This window comes from Pseudophryne corroboree, chromosome 12 (genome assembly GCF_028390025.1).
Source record: "Pseudophryne corroboree isolate aPseCor3 chromosome 12, aPseCor3.hap2, whole genome shotgun sequence".
NCBI lineage: Eukaryota > Metazoa > Chordata > Amphibia > Anura > Myobatrachidae > Pseudophryne > Pseudophryne corroboree.
Genome location: NC_086455.1, coordinates 5,546,616 through 5,567,919, shown reverse-complemented (window position 1 = coordinate 5,567,919; position 21,304 = coordinate 5,546,616). Strand labels below are relative to the sequence as shown.

Sequence of the window (21,304 nt, the reverse complement as noted above, 5' to 3'; positions counted from 1 at the left end):
AACACTCCTGCAACGTCACAGTATACACACCAATACAGTGGTCGGCCCGTACAGACAATATCGGGTGGTCAGGCCACTCATTGTATAGGTGTGCAGCCAGCTTTACGGAGCGAGACATTACAGGTGCGATGATATAAGTATCCAATGCTAGCATAATACAACTGAATAAATATAAAGGATATTATCTATAAAATGTTCTATTAACATCTTTATAAGGAACAACAATAAGGATAAAATAAAACAGCAAAACATACTGAAAGAGAAGTAATGACCGTGTTACGTGCTGTTATACACCAGTCATATATTTAATACATTTCACTCTGAATACCCAAAAGAGCTCACAATCTAGGGGTGCGGTACAAACATTTTTTTTATGTGCCGCAGCCAAATTGGTCCAGAAATGGTATAGTGTTACCAGTAGAGGTATTGTGTGTGTATGAGAAGATATGCTGCCCTTCTAGTGGGTACCTCCATGGGCAAAGACCCAGAAGTGATCTCTAGTGGGTACCTCCATGGGCACAGACCCAGACGTGATCTCTAGTGGGTACCTCCATGGGCACAGACCCAGACATGATCTCTAGTGGGTACCTCAGTGGGCACAGAACCAGAAGGGATCTCTAGTGGGTACCTCAGTGGGCACAGAACCAGAAGGGATCTCTAGTGGGTACCTCAGTGGGCACAGAACCAGAAGGGATCTCTAGTGGAGGGATGCAGTCAGAATCCTGGAAGTCAGACTGCCGACTATGGGAATCTGAAGGTAAGTATGGAAAGGTTAGGCACTAGTGGGAGGATTAGGCTGCGGGAAGGGACAGTTAGGGTAAGGCTGCGGAGGGGTGGGTTAGGGTTAGACACTAGGGGGAGGATTAGGCTGCGGGAAGGGATGGTTAGGGTAAGGCTGCAGGAGAGGGGGGGTTTGGGTTAGACACTAGGGGGAGGATTAGGCTGCGGGAAGGGAAGGTTAGGGTAAGGCTGCGGGAGAGGGGGGGTTAGGGTTAGGCACTAGTGGGAGGATTAGGCTGCGGGAAGGGAAGGTTAGGGTAAGGCTGCGGGAGAGGAGGGTTTGGGTTAGACACTAGGGAGAGGATTAGGTTGCGGAAAGGGAAGGTTAGGGTAAGGCTGCGGGAGAGGGGGGGTTAGGGTTAGGCACTAGGGGGAGGATTAGGCTGCGGGAGAGGTGGTTAGGGTAAGGATGCAGGAGAGGGTGGGTTAGGGTTAGGCACTAGGGGGAGGATTAGGCTGCGGGAGAGGGGGGGTTAGGGTTAGGCACTAGGGGGAGGATTAGGCTGCGGGAGAGGTGGTTAGGGTAAGGATGCAGGAGAGGGTGGGTTAGGGTTAGGCACTAGGGGGAGCATTAGGCTGCGGGAGGGGTGAGTTAGAGCTAGGCACTAGGGGGAGGATTAGGCTGCGGGAAGGGAAGGTTAGGGTAAGGCTGCAGGAGAGGGGGGGTTAGGCACTAGGGGGAGGATTAGGCTGCGGGAAGGGAAGGTTAGGGTAAGGCTGCAGGAGAGGGGGGGTTAGGGTTAGGCACTAGGGGGAGGATTAGGCTGCGGGAAGGTTAGGGTAAGGCTGCGGGAGAGGGGGGGTTTGGGTTAGACACTAGGGGGAGGATTAGGCTGCGGGAAGGGAGGTGCTAGGGTTAGGCTGAGGGAGGGGAGGTTAGGGTTAGGCTGCGGGAGAGGAGGTTAGGGTTAGGCTGAGGGAGGGGAGGTGTTAGGGTTAGGCTGCGCGTGAGGAGGTTAGGGTTAGGCTGAGGGAGGGGAGGTTAGGGTTAGGCTGAGGGAGGGGAGTTGTTAGGGTTAGACTGCGTGAGAGGAGGTGTTAGGGTTAGGCTGCGGGAGGGGAGGTATTAGGGTTAGGCTGAGGGAGGGGAAGTTAGGGATAGGCTGCGGGAGGGGAGGTTAGGGTTAGGCTGCGGGAGGGGAGGTATTAGGGTTAGGCTGAGGGAGGGGAGGTTAGGGTTAGGCTGAGGGAGGGGACGGATAGGGTTAGTGTTTCAATACTTACCGTGATCCATCAGGATTCTGACTGTTGGGATGCCGCTGTCGGCATCTTGACCGTTGGGATTCTGCTTGCCGAGAATCTGAACCCAACCCCTAGTGGGGCATCCCCATGGGCAACAGACTCAGAACTGATCTCTACTGATCATATCCATAGGCACAGTCACATAAGTGATCTCTAATGAGCATCTCCCTGGGTATAGACACAGAGCAGATACTGTAACACGGGGCACCTACTGTCCATAGATACAGTACACAGAGCTGGCCCCACTGCAGGATGTCTCCATGTCTCAGTACAGAGCTGGGGGCTGACGTCAGCAGGAGGCCGGGGTATGATCATAGTACGAGGAGCTGAGCATTGTATACTGTGACAGAACAATACATCACAATGTGCGGTAACCATTGCCGATCATGGCGGATCATCTCTGAAGTCCATATTGAGGAGAGGTGAAGGGGCAGCTTTCAGTATAAGGCGGCTCAGGATACATCGTTTATGTCACATCTCTTTCTATAGACATCCCAAGCCAGGACATACGCGGCTGTCAGACTACACTGCCATGTCCTGTAGACTCCAACTTAATAAAGAGAACTAGACAAAATAGTAAGAAAATAATCAGTAATGACTGGAGAACAATAGACAAACATAGGGGTCGCCTAGGCGGTGGTGTTGGGATCCTTTTACCCTCTAGCTACTCCTACCAACTCATCCCCCCTGAACATCCCTTACATTCTCTACATTTGAGGTTCATGCGATTCGCCTCTCTCAACCTGTCCATCTACGAGTAGCTGTAATTTCCCTCCACCCTGGCATGCACTCCAAATTCCTTGACAACTTTGCTTCCTGGCTTCCTCACTTCCTCTCTTCTGACATTCCCTCCATTACCTTAGTTGACTTCAACATCCCAATTGATATGCCAACAAAATCCTCTTCCTCTAAACTCCTTAACCTTACATCTTCACTCGGTCTCTCCCAGTGGACCTCCTCCCCCTCCCATGTGAATGGGAGCTCACTGGATCTGGTCTTCACTCACCGCTGTGATATTTCTGATTTCTCCAACTCCCCATTTCCCCTCTCAGACCAGCACCTGCTCTCCATTAACTTATCTCTATCTGCTACTCCATCTCTACCTCCTAAGGCTACCATCACTAAACGCAACATTGAGGCTATCGACACCACTTCCCTATCCTCCCTACTCGACTCACTTCTCTCTCCTATACTGCCTCTCTCATGCCCTGAACAAGCCACATCCCTATACAATGCTTCCTTTACTTCTGCTCTTGACTCTGTCACCCACCAACCACTATTCACCCTTGCAGATCAACACCTCAACCCTGGCACATTAAATGCACCAGATATCTGCAAAAATGCTCACGTACTGGTGAGCGACACTGAAGGAAATCGCGCTCTAAGGCAGACTTACACTTCAAACTTATGCTCTCATCATTCAGTGCTGCCCTTTCCCTCGCTAAACAGTCATACTTCAAGAACCTCATATCCTCCCAGTCTTCCAACCCCCGGCGCCTCTTTGCCACTCTCAACTCCCTCCTCTGCCCACCTCCACCTTGTCTTCCCCCTTCACTCTCTGCTCTTGACTTTGCCACTTACTTCACATCCAAAATTGACTCCATACATCAGGACATCACATCCCACCAAAAAATCAGTAACCAGCCACCTCCTATCCCTTACCACCCCTCCCCTTCCCTCTTACCAACTCTGACATCTTTCTCCCTTGTATCTGGTGAGGAAGTCATGGCCCTCATTCATTCCTCACTCCCCTCCACCTCCCTACTTGACCCTATCCCCACCCGCCTCTTCTGCTACCTCTCTCCTGCTCCCATCTTGCCCACCTCTTCAATCTCTCCCTATCATCAGGCCCTGTCCCCTCTGCCTTCAAGCATGCACTCATCTCTGCTATTCTTAAGAAAACCTACCCATGATCCAAACACTCTCTCCAACTATCGACCCATCTCTCTTCTTCCTTTTGCCTCCAAACTCCTTGAGCATATTGTCTTTAACTGCCTGACTGCCTTTCTTTCTTTTCTCCCACTACTTGACCCATTCCAGTCTGGCTTCCATCCTCTCCACTCCACTGAAACTGCCCTCACAAAAGTCTGCAATGACCTCCTATCTGCTAGATCCAAGGGTTACTACTCTTTGCTTATTCTCCTTGACCTCTCTACTGCTTTTGACACTGTGGACCACCCTCTCCTTCTGCAAATCCTTGGTCTGCGTGATACTGCCTACTCCTGGCAGTCCTCCTACCTCTCTGACCGTTCCTTCTCTGTCTCCTCTCGTGGCTCCACCCCCATCCCCGCCCCACTTCCACTAACTGTAGGTGTCCCCCAAGGCTCTGTTCTTGGTCATCTCCTTTTCTCTCTATACATCCTCTTTAAGAGAGCTCATTAGCACTTTTGACTTACAATATCATCTCTATGCTGATGACACTCAAATCTACCTTTTTCTACCCTGACCTCTCACCTGCTCTCCTCACTCGTGTATCCAACTGTCTCTCTCCTATCTCTTCTTGGATGTCCTAGCACTTTCTTAAACTTAACATGTCTAAGACTGAGCTGATCATCTTCCCACAATCCCGCACAACCTCACCTCCCACAATATTATTACCTATCGATGGCAAGACTATCTTCTCCAGCCCCCAAGTGCGCTGTCTTGGAGTAACCCTTGACTCCTCCCTCTCCTTCAAACCACACATTCAGCACCTATCACAAACCTGTCATTTTCATCTCAAAAATATTTCCAGGATCAGACCCTTTCTCACCCAGAATGCCACTAAGACCCTTATCCACTCACTGGTCATCTCCAGACTGGACTACTGTAATCTCCTCCTGACTGGCATCCCTGACACATACCTCTCTCCACTCCAGTCTATCCTCAATGGTGCAGCCCGGCTCATCTTCCTCACCAAACGCACTACATCCAACTCTCCTCTCCTACTAGCCCTTCACTGGCTTCCCTTCCCCTTCAGAATCCATTTCAAGCTTCTCACACTCACTTACAAAGCCCTCACCCACTCCTCTCCCAGTTACATCTCTGACCTTATCTCCCTTTACACTCCCACCCGTCCTCTTCATTCTGCTAATACATGCCGCTTCTCCTGCCTTCTAATTACCTCCTCCCACTCCTACCTCCAAGATTTTGCATGTGCTGCTCCCTTTCTCTGGAATTCCCTACCTCTCCCCCTCAGACTCTCCACCTCTCTACAGAACTTCAAACGGGCTCTCAAGACCCACTTCTTCACCAAACCCTGCCGTCTCTCATCCTAAGCCTTCTGTGGCCCACGCTCATTTTCTAACCCAAATCACCGCTGTCTGAGTAGTAGAGGATGTAGTGTGCAGTAACAGTATGACAGAGTAGTAGAGGATGTAGTGTGCAGTGACAGTGTGACAGAGTAGTAGAGGATGTAGTGTGCAGTGACAGTGTGACAGAGTAGTAAAGGATGTAGTATGCAGTGACAGTGTGACAGAGTAGTAGAGGATGTAGTGACAGTGTGACAGAGTAGTAGAGGATGTAGTGTGCAGTGACAGTGTGACAGAGTAGTAGAGGATGTAGTGTGCAGTGACAGAGTAGTAGAGGATGTAGTGTGCAGTGACAGAGTAGTAGAGGATGTAGTGTGCAGTGACAGAGTAGTAGAGGATGTAGTGTGCAGTGACAGAGTAGTAGAGGATGTAGTGTGCAGTGACAGTATGACAGAGTAGTAGAGGATGTAGTGTGCAGTGACAGTGTGACTGAGTAGTAGAGAATGTAGTGTGCAGTGACAGTGTGACGGAGTAGTAGAAGATGTAGTGTGCAGTGACAGTGTCAGAGTAGTAGAGGATGTAGTGTGCAGTGACAGTATGACAGAGTAGTAGAAGATGTAGTGTGCAGTGACAGTGTGACAGAGTAGTAGAGGATGTAGTGTGCAGTGACAGTATGACAGAGTAATAGAGGATGGAGTGTGCGGTGACAGTGTGACAGAGTAGTAGAGGATGTTGTGTGCAGTGACAGAGTAGTAGAGGATGTAGTGTGCAGTGACAGTGTGACAGAGTAGTAGAGGATGTAGTGTGCAGTAACAGTATGATAGAGTAGTAGAGGATGTAGTGTGCGGTAACAATGTGACTGAGTAGTAGAGAATGTAGTGTGCAGTGACAGTGTGACGGAGTAGTAGAGGATGTAGTGTGCAGTGACAGTGTCAGAGTAGTAGAGGATGTAGTGTGCAGTGACAGAGTAGTAGAGGATGTAGTGTGCAGTGACAGTGTGTCAGAGTAGTAGAGGATGTAGTGTGCAGTGACAGAGTAGTAGAGGATGTAGTGTGCAGTGACAGTGTGACAGAGTAGTTGAGGATGTAGTTTGCAGTGACAGTGTGACAGAGTAGTAGAAGATGTAGTGTGCAGTGACAGTGTGACAGAGTAGTAGAGGATGTAATGTGCAGTGACAGTGTAATGGAGTAGTAGAGGATGTAGTGTGCAGTGACAGTGTGACAGAGTAGTAGAGGATGTAGTGTGCAGTGACAGAGTAGTAGAGGATGTAGTGTGCAGTGACAGTGTGACTGAGTAGTAGAGAATGTAGTGTGCAGTGACAGTGTGACGGAGTAGTAGAGGATGTAGTGTGCAGTGACAGTGTCAGAGTAGTAGAGGATGTAGTGTGCAGTGACAGAGTAGTAGAGGATGTAGTGTGCAGTGACAGTGTGTCAGAGTAGTAGAGGATGTAGTGTGCAGTGACAGAGTAGTAGAGGATGTAGTGTGCAGTGACAGTGTGACAGAGTAGTTGAGGATGTAGTTTGCAGTGACAGTGTGACAGAGTAGTAGAAGATGTAGTGTGCAGTGACAGTGTGACAGAGTAGTAGAGGATGTAATGTGCAGTGACAGTGTAATGGAGTAGTAGAGGATGTAGTGTGCAGTGACAGTGTGACAGAGTAGTAGAGGATGTAGTGTGCAGTGACAGAGTAGTAGAGGATGTAGTGTGCAGTGACAGTGTGACGGAGTAGTAGACGATGTAGTGTGCAGTGACAGAGTAGTAGAGGATGTAGTCTGCAGTGACATTGTGACAGAGTAGTAGAGGATGTAGTGTGCAGTGGCAATGTGACGGAGTAGTAGAGGATGGAGTGTGCCGTGACAGTGTGACAGAGTAGTAAAGGATGGAGTGTGCAGTGACAGAGTAGTAGAGGATGTAGTGTGCAGTGACAGAGTAGTAAAGGATGTAGTGTGCAGTGACGGAGTAGTAGAGGATGTAGTGTGCAGTGACAGAGTAGTAGAGGATGTAGTGTGCAGTGACAGAGTAGTAGAGGATGTAGTCTGCAGTGACATTGTGACAGAGTAGTAGAGGATGTAGTGTGCAGTGGCAATGTGACGGAGCAGTAGAGGATGGAGTGTGCCGTGACGGTGTGACAGAGTAGTAAAGGATGTAGTGTGCAGTGACAGAGTAGTAGAGGATGTAGTGTGCAGTGACAGAGTAGTAAAGGATGTAGTGTGCAGTGACGGAGTAGTAGAGGATGTAGTGTGCAGTGACAGAGTAGTGGAGGATGTAGTGTGCAGTGACAGTATGACAGAGTAGTAGAGGATGTAGTGTGCAGTGACAGTGTGACAGAGTAGTAGAGGATGTAGTGTGCAGTGACAGTGTGACTGAGTAGTAGAGGATGTAGTGTGCAGTGACAGTGTGACGGAGTAGTAGAGGATGTAGTGTGCAGTGACATAGTAGTGGAGGATGTAGTGTGCAGTGACAGAGTAGTGGAGGATGTAGTTTGCAGTGACAGTGTGACAAAGTAGTAGAGGATGTAGTGTGCAGTGACAGTGTGACAGAGTAGTAGAGGATGTAATGTGCAGTGACAGTGTAATGGAGTAGTAGAGGATGGAGTGTGCAGTGACAGTATGACAGAGTAGTAGAGGCTGTAGTGTGCAGTGACAGAGTAGTAGAGGATGTAGTGTGCAGTGACAGTGTGACGGAGTAGTAGAGGATGTAGTGTGCAGTGACAGAGTAGTAGAGGATGTAGTGTGTATTGGCAATGTCACGGAGTAGTAGAGGATGGAGCGTGCGGTGACAGTGTGACAGAGTAGTAGAGGATGTAGTGTGCAGTGACAGAGTAGTAGAGGATGTAGTGTGTAGTGACGGAGTAGTAGAGGATGTAGTGTGCAGTGACAGAGTAGTGGAGGATGTAGTGTGCAGTGACAGTATGACAGAGTAGTAGAGGATGTAGTGTGCAGTGACAGAGTAGTAGAGGATGTAGTGTGCAGTGACAGAGTAGTAAAGGATGTAGTGTGCAGTGACGGAGTAGTGGAGGATGTAGTGTGCAGTGACAGTATGACAGAGTAGTAGAGGATGTAGTGTGAAGTGACAGTGTGACGGAGTAGTAGAGGATGTAGTGTGCAGTGACAGAGTAGTAGAGGATGTAGTGTGCAGTGACAGAGTAGTGGATGATGTAGTGTGCAGTGACAGTATGACAGAGTAGTAGAGGATGTATTGTGCAGTGACAGTGTGATAGAGTAGTAGAGGATGTAGTGTGCATTGGCAATGTGACGGAGTAGTAGAGGATGGAGTGTGCGGTGACAGTGTGACAGAGTAGTAGAGGATGTAGTGTGCAGTGACAGAGTAGTAGAGGATGTAGTGTGCAGTGACATTGTGACAGAGTAGTAGAGGATGTAGTGTGCAGTGGCAATGTGACGGAGTAGTAGAGGATGGAGTGTGCCGTGACAGTGTGACAGAGTAGTAGAGGATGTAGTGTGCAGTGACAGAGTAGTAGAGGATGTAGTGTGCAGTGACAGAGTAGTAGAGGATGTAGTGTGCAGTGACAGAGTAGTAGAGGATGTAGTGTGCAGTGACAGAGTAGTAGAGGATGTAGTGTGCAGTGACAGAGTAGTAGAGGATGTAGTGTGCAGTGACAGAGTAGTAGAGGATGTAGTGTGCAGTGACAGAGTAGTAGAGGTGTAGTGTGCAGTGATAGAGTAGTAGAGGATGTAGTGTTCAGTGACAGAGTAGTAGAGGATGTAGTGTTCAGTGACAGAGTAGTAGAGGATGTAGTGTGCAGTGACAGAGTAGTAGAGGATGTAGTGTGCAGTGACAGAGTAGTAGAGGATGTAGTGTGCAGTGACAGAGTAGTAGAGGATGTAGTGTGCAGTGACAGAGTAGTAGAGGATGTAGTGTGCAGTGACAGAGTAGTAGAGGATGTAGTGTGCAGTGACAGAGTAGTAGAGGATGTAGTGTTCAGTGACAGAGTAGTAAAGGATGTAGTGTGCAGTGATAGAGTAGTAGAGGATGTAGTGTGCAGTGACAGAGTAGTAGAGGATGTAGTGTGCAGTGACAGAGTAGTAGAGGTGTAGTGTGCAGTGACAGCATGGAGTATAGGTAGCAGTTATAGTCAGTATTTCTCACCTGTGGCATCTGCGTGCAGGATCAGATCATTGTGACTCCGGATCTGGCAACGACCATAAACTTTTCGACCGTCTTCTTTTTCTATGTTACTGTCCACGAGCACAGTAGTACCCATGGGAATCGGACTGTGGAGAGAGACAGATTGTAGTAGCGTCCAGACGTATGTACCGACACTTCCTGTCTAGCAGATTTCACACATTAACCTCAGGTTTACATGCGGTATTCCTATTTATATCAAGTTCCTGAGCCCTTAATCTAGTAGAAGGCATCAGGACTCCAGATGTAGCAGCTCCTTCCACTGGTAGAATACACCAGTCATCCCAAGAGATCCACTACTTACGGGATGCGGTTATGTGTCCGGCGGTCAGGAGACCGCCAATCACAATACCGACGCCGGGATCCAGAACGCTGAATAGCCGACCAACACGGACTATTCCCACTCATGTTCACGCTTCGTTGCACTCACCACCTTCCCCGCTGGCCATCTAAATGCCGGGATCCTGGTGTCGGTATGGTGACACGAACGCAACCCCTACTGACTGTTAGCTTTCCAACAGACATCCCCATTTATATTGCAGTAAGTGGTAGACTTCCAGATACTTTCCTGTAATCATGCAGGCCATGTTATCCTCCACTCAGTGTAAATTAGCCACAATCTATTAGGCTCTGCAACATCAGACCATAACATCAAGGACTATGCATTCATCGGGCCCACCAGGCAACACACAGTAATCAGTCAACATCTGGACGTCAGGCAACATGCATGCAAAACCCAGTCATCAGGACCATCAAGCACTACCCAGTCATCAGTCACCACCTTGCAGTCAGACCAGGCTGTGTTTGTGGATCCTTGGACTCAGACCAACCGAAGAAGCAGGTGCTCCTGAGTGCTGGAAACAAGGAGGACGAAGATAATTCCTTTTCATATATTTATTAAGGATAACAGATAGAATGAGACTGTAGGAAGACTGAGATTAATAAGTTCAGGATCGGGAAACTGCAGGGAATGAAGTCACTGAATGATACGAGGCCGAGATAGAAGAACTGTGAGGAATATACTTAGGATGATATAAGGACAAGACTGACGAACTGTGAAGTTGAGTGTGTTGAATGATGCAAAGGTGAGGCTGAAGAACTGTAAAGACTGTTGGCCGGATGATGTGAAAACGTGAACGTGGGACTGTGAAGACTGATTGCTGAATGATGCGAGGACGTGAATGAAGAACTCAGGCTGAAACTGGCGAAACACCCTGAGAATCCTGTGGAATCCGAAGGCACCGGTGGGAGAGAAGTTGACCGTGACCGCGCACTGGAGAGCTGTTGAGCGTTGTGCAGCGAGAGTCGGCTGAAAACTCGGAGACTGACGGGGACCAATAACAAGAGACGCACAGAACAAACTGCGGGAGCACAGAGCTAAGGCACAGAGTAACCACAACAAAGCACTGGCACAGAATGCAATAATCCCAGCCTATTTATAGGCAGCAGGAAAACAGGATTGGCAGACACTCACCCGTCACGCTCATTGGTCTTGACCTTGGTCTCCAACATGGCCGCTCCCAGCACTGCAGACACGCCAGGGAGCTGCAAGCCACTAGGTCCTTCCCACAGCCTCCGGAAGCCGTCACTCCTGCCGCCGACCCAGCCATGTCCCTGCGCGGCCACAGAGCGCCGCAGGCAGCTGCATCAGCAGAGGACGGATCACAGTAAGCGCCTGCAGCGTGACAGTACCCCTCCCTCTGAGGGTGGTCTCCGAACACCTTCGAGCTTTGTTAGGGTTTTTGGAATGAAAGTTCTGAATTAACCTTGGAGCATGGACATCTTCTGCGAAAACCCAAGACCTCTCCTCGGGTCCATACCCCTTCCAGTCGAGAAGATATTGAAGACGTCCATAACGATGACAAGAGTCTAGAATAGGGGTGGGCAAAATACGGCCCGCGGGCCGGATGCGGCCCGCAAACCGATCCTGACCGGCCCACTGCTTCCCACCAGCATGCAATGACAAGCGGCCCGACTGACTGAGCTGCTTGTCATTGCTCTGCAGTACACCACGCTGCCGGCGCCTGTCTCCCCTGCTGCTGCTGCACGGCGCCTGACACACATCCTCCAGAGTCCCCATTGACAAAGGCAGCGATCAGACAAAAAGGGGGTGGAGCTATGCAGAGACGAGGGGCGGGGCTACACGGGACTTTAGGGGGCGGAGCTACAAAAGCCACTGCTACAGATCCATCCTTCCTGCCACTGCCAGCCAGACACAGATCAGTAGGTTAATGGAAAAAGTGAGGGAAAGAAAGTGTATGTGTGTGTGTGTGTGTGTGTGTGTGTGTGTGTGTGTGTGTGTATATATGAGAGAGTGTGTGTGTATATGAGAGAGTGTGTGTGTATATGTTTGTGTGTGCGGGCAGTGGCGTCAGACTGTTTTTTAGGTTAGGGGGGAGTTCTTTAACGCTTGCTGTACCACCCCCCAACCCCCCCCCCTCCCCTGGATTCTTTCACCGTGTCACCCCCCATGTTCTGTCACTAAGTCACCCCCCCATGTTGTTACCGTGTCACCTCCCGTGTTCTGTCACCGTGTCCTGTCACCCCCGTGTTCTGTCACCGTGACACCCCCCCACGTTCTGTTACTGTGTCACCCCCGTGTTCTGCCACTGAGTCAGCCCCCCCATGTTCTGTCACGGTGTCATCCCCCCCCCCCCCCCGTGTTCTGTCACTGTGTCACCCCCGTGTTCTGTCACTAAGTCACCCCACCGTGTTGTTACCGTGTCACCTCCCATGTTCTGTCACTGTGTCACCCCCCCCGTGTTCTGTCACTGTGTCACCCCCCCGTGTTCTGTCACTGCCCCCCCCCCCCCGTGTTCTGTCACTGTCACCCCCCGTGTTCTGTCACTGTTGTTACCGTGTCACCTCCCGTGTTCTGTCACTGTGTCACCTCCCGTGTTCTGTCACTGTGTCACCCCCAGCGTTCTGTCACTGTATCACCCCCCCGCGTTCTGTTACCGTGTCACCCCCCCCCCCCCCCGTGTTCTGTCACCGTGTCATACCCTGTGTTCCATCACCGTGTCCCACCCCCATGTTCTGTCACTGTGTCACACCTTTCCCCAGGGGCCATAAGACACTGGATAATTTGCTTGCTGTGCAATGATTATCCCAAATAAAATGTTAATGTGTAAAAGGGGGCTCTACCTTCCGTAATGAGTAAAAGGGGGCTCTACCTGCTGTAATGTGTAAAAGAGAGCTCTACCTGGCGTAATGTGTGACAGGGGCTCTACCTGGAGTTATGTGTGTAAGTGGCGCTACTGTGTGGCGTAATTTGAATAATGGAGACTATTGTGCAGCCTAAAATGAATCTGTATTATTTTTTGGCCACACCCCTTCCCCATGAAGCCACGTCCCTATATTTTTGGCACATAGGGGAGCTGCTATTTTGTGTGCGGCCCTCGAAAACTGACATGAAAGTGTCAAGTGGCCCCTCAGCTGAAATAATTGCCCACCCCTGGTCTAGAATCTCTCTAACCTCAAATTTCTCATCTTGTAGATTGCGAATTTTAGGAGGTTTGGGCAAGGCTGTACGAAATTTGTTGAGAATCAAAGGCTTCATTAGTGATACATGAAAAGCATTAGGTATCTTGAAGGAAGACGGCAGTTTGACTTTATAAGACACAGGATTAAACACTCTTTCTATAGGAAAAGGACCAATGTACCTGGGCGCAAATTTCATGGAGGGTACTTTGAACTTGAGATTGCGAGTAGAAATCCAGACATGGTCCCCCATCTTGTAACAGGGCACTGTCTTTAATTTTTTATCAGCAAAGGATTTATAACGTATGGAAGTTTTAACTAGAGACTTGCGTACTTGAGTCCAAATCCTAGAAAGTTGCTTGAGGACTAAGTCAGCTGCTGGCACTTCTTGAGTTGGAAGAGGTTTAAATTCTGGTACTCGCGGATGGAAACCATAGTTGACATAGAACGTCATGGATTCAGAAGATGAATGAAAGAGATTATTATGAGCGAATCCAGCTAGCGGAAGATAGTCCGACCAATCATCTTGTGAAGAGGAAATATATAAACGAAGGAAGGTTTCAAGATCTTGATTTACTCGTTCTGTTTGTCCATCAGACTGGGGATGATATGCTGAAAAATGATTCAGTTTGATGCTTAGGAAACAACAAAGTGCTTTCCAAAACTTGGCCACGAATTGCGTGCCCCGATCCGAAACAATTTCTAAAGACCATGCAGCTTGAAGAGCTCGGAGATGAATAATTTGGCTAGTACTGGGGCCGAGGGCAGTCCTCTAACTAAATCTATCCACCACTATGCAGATGGTATTTTGTCCCTTTGACGGGGGTAACTCAGTTATAAAATCCACTGAGATATGGGTCCAAGGCCTTTCGGGTATGGATAACGGATGTAGCAGACCAGGTGGAGGGTCCTTTGTTTTTTTGTGTTGGGTGCAATTAGGGCAAGCGGCTATAAATTCTTGAACGTCAGTTCTAAGACATGGCCACCAGTAGGACCGTTGAATGAATTCAAGAGTCTTGCGGACCCCAGGGAGGCCATAAAAGATGACACATGAGCCCAAGTTAATAGCCGTTTAAGGAGATTTGGGGCAACAAATGTTTTCCCAGGTGGGGTTACAGGAACTGCAGAAATCTGAGTCGTTAAGAAAGAAGTTGGACTTACAATAGCTTGTTCAATTTTTTAGATCACTGGATTCAGAAGAAATGAAGGACCGGGAGAGGGCATCAGCTTTTTTATTCAAGGATCCTAGGCGATAAGTGAGCTTGACGTTTAACCGGGTGAAAAAGAGAGCCCATCTTGCTTGCCGCGGATTGAGACATTGAACTGTTTGAAGATAAAGAAGATGTTTATGATCAGTGTATACTGTGATGGGATGTTGAGCTCCTTCTAAAAGATATCTCCATTCTTCGAATGCTAACTTAATGGGAAGCAATTCCTGCTCCCCGATGGTGCTGTTTCTTTCGGCAGGCAGGAATCTTCGAGAATAATAACCGCATGGATGGACCTTCTTGTCCTCGTAATCTTGGGATAAAACAGCCCTAACAGTCTCTGTGGAAGCATCCACCTCCACGAGAAATGGACGATTAAGGTCAGGTTGACGAAGAATGGGAGCAGATGTGAAGGCTTGTTTCAAACCGAGGAAGGCTTTAGCAGCTTCAGGAGTCCATTTCGAGGGATCCGCTCCCTTACGTGTTAAGGCCATGGTGGGTGCGACCAAGGTGGAGTAACTTTTAATAAATTTCCTGTAGAAATTGGCGAAGCCAAGGAAGCGTTAAATCCCTTTGAGAGTCGTGGGAGCTGACCAGTCACGAATAGCTTGAACCTTGGCAGGATCCATCCTTAGCTCTAATCTGGAAATAATGAACCCCAAAAATGGAATGGATGGTACCTCAAAGGTACATTTCTCCAATTCACAGTGTAACCAATTCTTCCTCGGATGAGTTAACACTTCCTTGACTTAGCGACGATGGGACTCTAGATCTTTGGAGAATATTAGGATATCATCTAAGTATACCACCAAGCGTTTATAGAAAAGATCCCGAAAGAGTTCATTCACATAACTTTGGAAAACTGCTGGAGCATTACAGAGACCAAACGGCATTACGAGATACTCGGAATGCCCATCCCAAGTATTAAAGGCCGTTTTCCATTCATCCCCTGCACGGATTCTAATCAAGTTATAAACGCCTCGAAGATCAAGTTTAGTAAAAACTGTAGCCCCATTCACTCGATCAAACAATTCAGGGATCAGCGGAAGTGGATACCGATATTTGATGGTGATCTCATTGAGTCCGCGGTAGTCAATGCATGGTCGTAGGCCACCATCTTTTTTCTTGACAAAAAAAGAATCTGGCCCCTTCAGGAGATGACAATGGTCTAATAAAGCCTTTGGCCAAATTCTCTTGTATGTAGTCAGACATAGCCCGAGTCTCAGGGATAGATAATGGGTAAATTCGACCTCTGGGTGGAGTCCTACTCGGCACCAAATCAATCGGGCAATCCCATACACGGTGAGGTGGTAAAGAATCTGCCCCTTGCTTACTGAAGACGTCTAGGTAAGACTGGTAAACTGTGGGTAATTCGGAAACATGAACTGAACGAAGAGGTTTAACTGAAGGCCAAACAAGCGTTGGTGTAAGATTCTCTCCAGGATTGGATCTCCATAGTACGCCAACAGAGTTTTGGATTATGTTTTTGTAACCAAGGTAATCCGAGAATCACGTCATGAGAGGCTTTGGGAATCACGAGAAAGGAGATATATTCGGAGTGTAATACGCCCACTTTCATTCTAAGATAAGTAGTTTGAAAGGTGATTATGCCTTCAGGGAGTCAACTCCCATCCACCGCCGTAACGGAAATTGCCTGTTCCAAGGGCACGGTCCGAATCTTTAATTGCTGAACGATGGCAGAAGAAATTAAGTTCAGAGCTGCTCCGGAATCTAATAAAGCTGAGACAAAGAGGACAGAAGACGGAATTTCCAAATAAATGGGCAAAATTGGCTCCTTTCCAGTACGTGACTCTAGAGTAACTCCTAGCTTAACCTCTCTGGAGTAAGCTAGGAGCGGGAGTTTTCTGGCTGGAGTTTACAAGACTTCACGAAGTGATCTGAAGAGCCGCAATACATACAGAGATTCCCCTGATGGCGGCGAGCACACTCTTCTTCCGAAAAGCCGAGAGCGACCGATTTGCATCGGCTCTTCAGTTTCTGGAGCAGGTGGAGACGAAGAGGGATCTTGCAGAGGTCTTAACCGGAAACAAAGACTTGGACGTTTGAACTTAGATTTCTCCAGTGTTCCCTATACCGCAAGTCCAGTTTGTTACAAGTAGAAATCAGTTCATCCAATTTCGTGGGCACATCCCGAACCATCAAGTCATCCTTAATCTGTCAGAAAGGCCGTTCCAAAGGGCAGCGATTAAGGCCTCCTCATTCCAGTTCAATTCAGAAGACAGAATCCGAAACTGGATCACATACTGACTGACAGGACGCAAGCCCTGCCGAAGACGAAGGATCTCAAGGGACGCTGAGGTGGTTCGGCCCGATTCGGCGAAGCTCTTCCTGAATAAAGAAACAAATTCAGCATAATTAAAGAGGATTGGGTCCCCTCTCTCCCAAAGCGGAGATGCCCACTCCAATGCTTGACCAGTGAGGAGAGAAATAATATATGCGATCTTTTGTGCGGGCCGATGGGAAATTGGCCGACTGAGGCTCAAACTGGATTTCGCACTGGTTAAGGAATCCCCTACAAAGTTTCGGAGAGCCATCGAACTTTCTAGGTGGAGGTAGCTGCAGTAGTGATGTTGAGACTGTCGCTGGAGGAACTACTGCAGAGGAAGAGACTACTGGAACCGGGGACTGTGGGGCCCTAATGGCCGCGTGAAGAGCCTCTAACCGGTCTGACATGGTTTGCATGAATTGAACAATTTGCGACTGAGTGGACTCCTGAATCTCCAGGCGTGAATGCTGGCCGTAGGATCGCCTCCGGAGGCCTGGTTGCCTGTCGGATCCATGTGGCCAGTGCTTACTGTCAGACCAGGCTATGTTTGTGGATCCGTTGGACTCAGACCAACCGAAGAAGCAGGTGCTCCTGAGTGCTGGAAACAAGGAGGACGAAGATAATTCCTTTTCATATATTTATTAAGGATAACAGATAGAATGAGACTGTAGGAAGACTGAGATTAATAAGTTCAGGATTGGGAAACTGCAGGGAATGAAGTCACTGAATGATACGAGGCTGAGATAGAAGAACTGTGAGGAATATACTTAGGATGATATAAGGACGAGACTGAAGAACTGTGAAGTTGAGTTTGTTGAATGATGCGAAGGTGAGGCTGAAGAACTGTGAAGACTGTTGGCCGGATGATGTGAAAACGTGAACGTGGGACTGTGAAGAATGATTGCTGAATGATGCGAGGACGTGAATGAAGAACTCAGGCTGAAACTGGCGAAACACTGCGAGAATCCTGCGGAATCCGAAGGCACCGGTGGGAGAGCGGTTGACCGTGACCGCGCATTGAAGAGCTGTTAAGCATTGTGCAGCGAGAGTCGGCTGAAAACTCGGAGACTGACGGGACCAATAACTAGAGACGCACAGAACAAACTGCGGGAGCACAGAGCTAAGGCACAGAGTAGCCACAACAAAGCACTGGCACAGAATTCAATAATCCCAGCCTATTTATAGGCAGCAGGAAAACAGGATTGGCTGACACTCACCCATCACGCTCATTGGTGCTGCCCTTGGTCTCCAACATGGCTGTTCCCAGCACTGCAGACACGCCAGGGAGCTGCAAGCCACTAAGTCCTTCCCGCAGCCTCAGGAAGCCGTCACTCCCGCCGCCGACCCAGCCGCGGCCACAGAGCGCCGCACGCAGCCGCACTGGCAGAGGACGGATCCTGAGACCCGCGGCGGTAAGTGCCTGCAGCGTGACATGCAATACCTAATCATTAGGGAACACCAGGCAATACCCAATCATCAGGGCCACAAGCTCACACGCAGACATCACGCATTATCAGGCAATACTCTATCATCCACCAAAACCAGACAACACTCAGTCTGACCAACAAGTCAAGGCATGCTGGCCTCTACGTCCGTTATGCATTAGTGAAACTCACTTCTTGTAGTTGATGTTCAGATTGGCCGTCATAACACGCCCACAGCTGTACACGGCCCCTGTCACGGCTGTGGTGTCAATAATAGTGGCTATGCAGCCACCGTGTGTGTACCTGAGGAGAAAAGAGGACGCCAGAGGAGAACCACGAGACGTGTGTCTGTCAGCTGGGGCAAGATCAACGCTTACACGTTTCACAGCTTATTAAATCATAGACTTTATTTACCATATTCAACTAAGGAAACTTACCCTGGGGGGCCCTCCAGATAAGCCCCCGGCTGGAATATGCAGATCATCCTTTTCTCAGCCTTGTTAAAGAACATGCTGTATTCAAACCCAACTCCGTCCTTGTCTAGGTGTCTGGTGAAGAGGCGCGAGTCTCTTCTTGCCTCAGGAGGCTTACCTGGAAATGGGCACAAGGTCCTTCAATGCCTCTGAACAGGCCCCTAAACCCAATCAGTATCCGGATGTAAGATAGACAGTAAATGTTCAGTAGGTCAACAGTCAAAATTTCAACGTGCAAATGGTCAACACAAAAAAAGTTTGACTCATGATTTGTCTTGATTGTTAGGGTTTGGCCCTTGGCTAAGGGTTAGGCACATGGCGGAGGGTTAGGCACCAGGGGGAGGGTTAAAATAAGATAAAAATCACATGTTAATTGTTTTTGCGTTGACCATTTCCATATTGACCCTGTCGACCATCTGGTGTCAACCTATTGACACTGTCGATCTTTTAATCCACACCCAACACAGCCACATGTAACACCCACAGACACAACTGAAGATATATAAGATAACAATAATTATGGAAATAAACTGATGCATCATTTGCCGTGTCCCGAATGTCGCATAGTCCTTAGGCTGCAAGGTGGCAGCTTGATGATGTCACAGGATGTGTCTCACACCCGCACTGACCACGCTCCTGCCATTACATGGAATGGACGCCCTCTCATCACTACCCATGAATCGTTACAGCTGCCCAGAAAATAGATAGCTGCATGTTTATACCTCACACAATTTGTAATCCTGGAACCAGGACAGGGGACACGAATGCACCACCTGGGGGGCATCACAGCATCTTAGGGAGTGTGGTCATGCCTCCTCGGGGCATGCTTAGTACTTTTTGAAATGTCAGACCACCCTCCCTCGTACAAAGTTCCAAATTCAGATTTATATGTAAACTGGATAGTAGGGTGGCCAATCGGCAGGATCCTGGGATTTGAAGCAAAAAATGCTGGGATTTGAATCCCGGGATTGGAGCCACCAATCCCAGGATTCACGGGATTAAAGTGCGCATGCGCATTATTGTGATTTTAGTTTTTTTCTCCGGGCAGCGCTGCTGAGCTCAGCCTCAGATGCTGCCCGGATCTGCGCGGCGTGGCGTCAGCGAGGTCACGCTGCGCATCCGCATACCTTTCCTCCGACAGCCTGCCGTATCTGCTCTTCAGTGTGGCTGTCTTCCAGCCCGCCTGCCTTCATTTTAAATGGAGGAGGACGCCACCAGACTGCGCTCCTGCCTGCGTCTGGACCGCATTACGGCATAGTGATCATGTTCTTTTTCTTTTTTTTATCTGAACTTGAAATGGGCGTGGTCGGGGTGGGAGGAAAACAGAATCACAGTTCAATCCTGGGAATCCCTGGATTGAGCCTTTTTCAATCCCGATTCCCAGCATTGAAAATATGGCCCGGGATTGGCCTCCCTACCGGATATTTTACATACAAATCCGATGTTTAGAGGTCTTCACAGGAGCATTTTTGTGTATGTGCATGTGATGTCGCTCGCAGTCCCCTGTCAGCATACTGCGGTGTTTGGGGGAGGAAGGGGGCAGCATTCGGTACTGTTCCTCAATATGGAGTCGTGTTGCCCATGTCTTGAAGGTGTGCTGGGTCCTTCGCCCAGTGTGAGTAAGCTTACGCAGACTGACCGCAGTCTCTGAACATCATGGGATAGCCTTCTCCAGTCGGTACCATTCCCCAAAATCGGGAGGGTTGGGCGGTATGTAAGAGGAGGAAGATATCAGGGATGTAACGTACACTGGGGCATATGACATGTACTAAGATGGTCACAATAACACACCGGGATCCTGCCCCCTAACAATCCCCATGTCGACTAACAGGGACTATTCCCATTCGGGGGTCAATAGAATGGGAATAGAGTGGGAATCGCTGTTCGCCACCGAGCCCGCAAGGTGCGTCTTTGCACTCGCCCCCCCTCCCCCACTGGGCATCTCAAAGCTGGGATCCCGCTGTCGGTATGGTGACCAGCGGTCTACCCAACCCATTAGAAACCCCTACCTCACCGATTCCCATCATTTTTGGGTCGTAATCAGAGAATCAAGAATTTCCAACTTGGATTCTGCCAATCCGTAAAACAGAGCATTGTGCGGATAGATTGCTGATGTATGGGCCACTATGTCTTTAGAATAACATTTGTTTTATGTTTTAAATAAATACCCTTTGGCATCTTATGGGCTTGATGTACCAAGCAGAGAGAAGAGTGGAGGGTTTGCCCATACCAACCAATCACAATTATGGAAGCATTTATCACGTACATTCTATAAAAGATACTTCTCTGCTTGATAAATCACCCCTTATTCCCAGAGAAGCATGCACCTTGCTCATTGCACCTCCCGGATGTATAACAGATAACAGCCGCTGCGTTTACCTTCAAAGTGATGCAGAAAAGTATCAAATGAAGAGATGCGTCTCCACGCCCCGCTTTCACTGAGTTCCAGATACCTGTTGTACAGTTCCCGCGTATTTGGGTTCCACGTGGCGTTGGGTAACGCAAAGTCCCGCTGTCCATAGCTGAGGCTGGGGTGGGAGACCTGGAATAGGATGTAGAATCTGTTGTCTATCACACTACGTGATCTAATCCCAGTAATTCAATCCCCCACGCTGTTAAACAGAGGCTGGCTACTTACCGAGAAGCTGCGCTGTGCAGACTGGCTGGCACGCTGGCATATTGCATTGCCCACACGGAGCAGCCTGGCACATCCCTGCTGCATGGTTCTTCCTGTACGAACACTGAACAGAGAGAGAGAGAGATTTATATAATACAGATTATGTACGCTCACAAGGTATCACACTGCCTGATAGCCTCCAGTCTCAGCAAACAGTTCTCCAGTCTCAGCAAACAGTTCATTTTTTCAGTGCATGAAAGGTGAACACACACACACCACACACACACACACACACACACACACACACACACACACACACACACACACACACACACAGTACTGGAGTGTGGAGAGGACTGCCTCTATCAGGAGGTCAGATGCCCTTTTTGTCCTGTTTGGTTTCCATAAACATGGCTGGCCTT

General features: G+C 48.9%; 1 protein-coding gene across 1 annotated transcript in view; it reads right to left on the bottom strand.

Annotated features, from left to right (window-relative positions):
• Nucleotides 1-132: 132 nt before the first annotated feature.
• The window catches only part of LOC134980099 (acyl-coenzyme A thioesterase THEM4-like), a 66,576-nt gene continuing 45,404 nt past the window's right edge, over nucleotides 133-21,304 (bottom strand). Inside the window, exons 6-11 of the mRNA XM_063946754.1 lie at nucleotides 20,904-21,006; nucleotides 20,645-20,807; nucleotides 18,230-18,383; nucleotides 17,985-18,095; nucleotides 9,358-9,482; nucleotides 133-2,586 (exon numbers count right to left, since the gene is read on the bottom strand). Coding sequence (XP_063802824.1) covers nucleotides 2,540-2,586; nucleotides 9,358-9,482; nucleotides 17,985-18,095; nucleotides 18,230-18,383; nucleotides 20,645-20,807; nucleotides 20,904-21,006 — 703 coding nt within the window. The 3' untranslated portion in view covers nucleotides 133-2,539. The remainder of the gene's footprint in view (nucleotides 2,587-9,357; nucleotides 9,483-17,984; nucleotides 18,096-18,229; nucleotides 18,384-20,644; nucleotides 20,808-20,903; nucleotides 21,007-21,304) is intronic.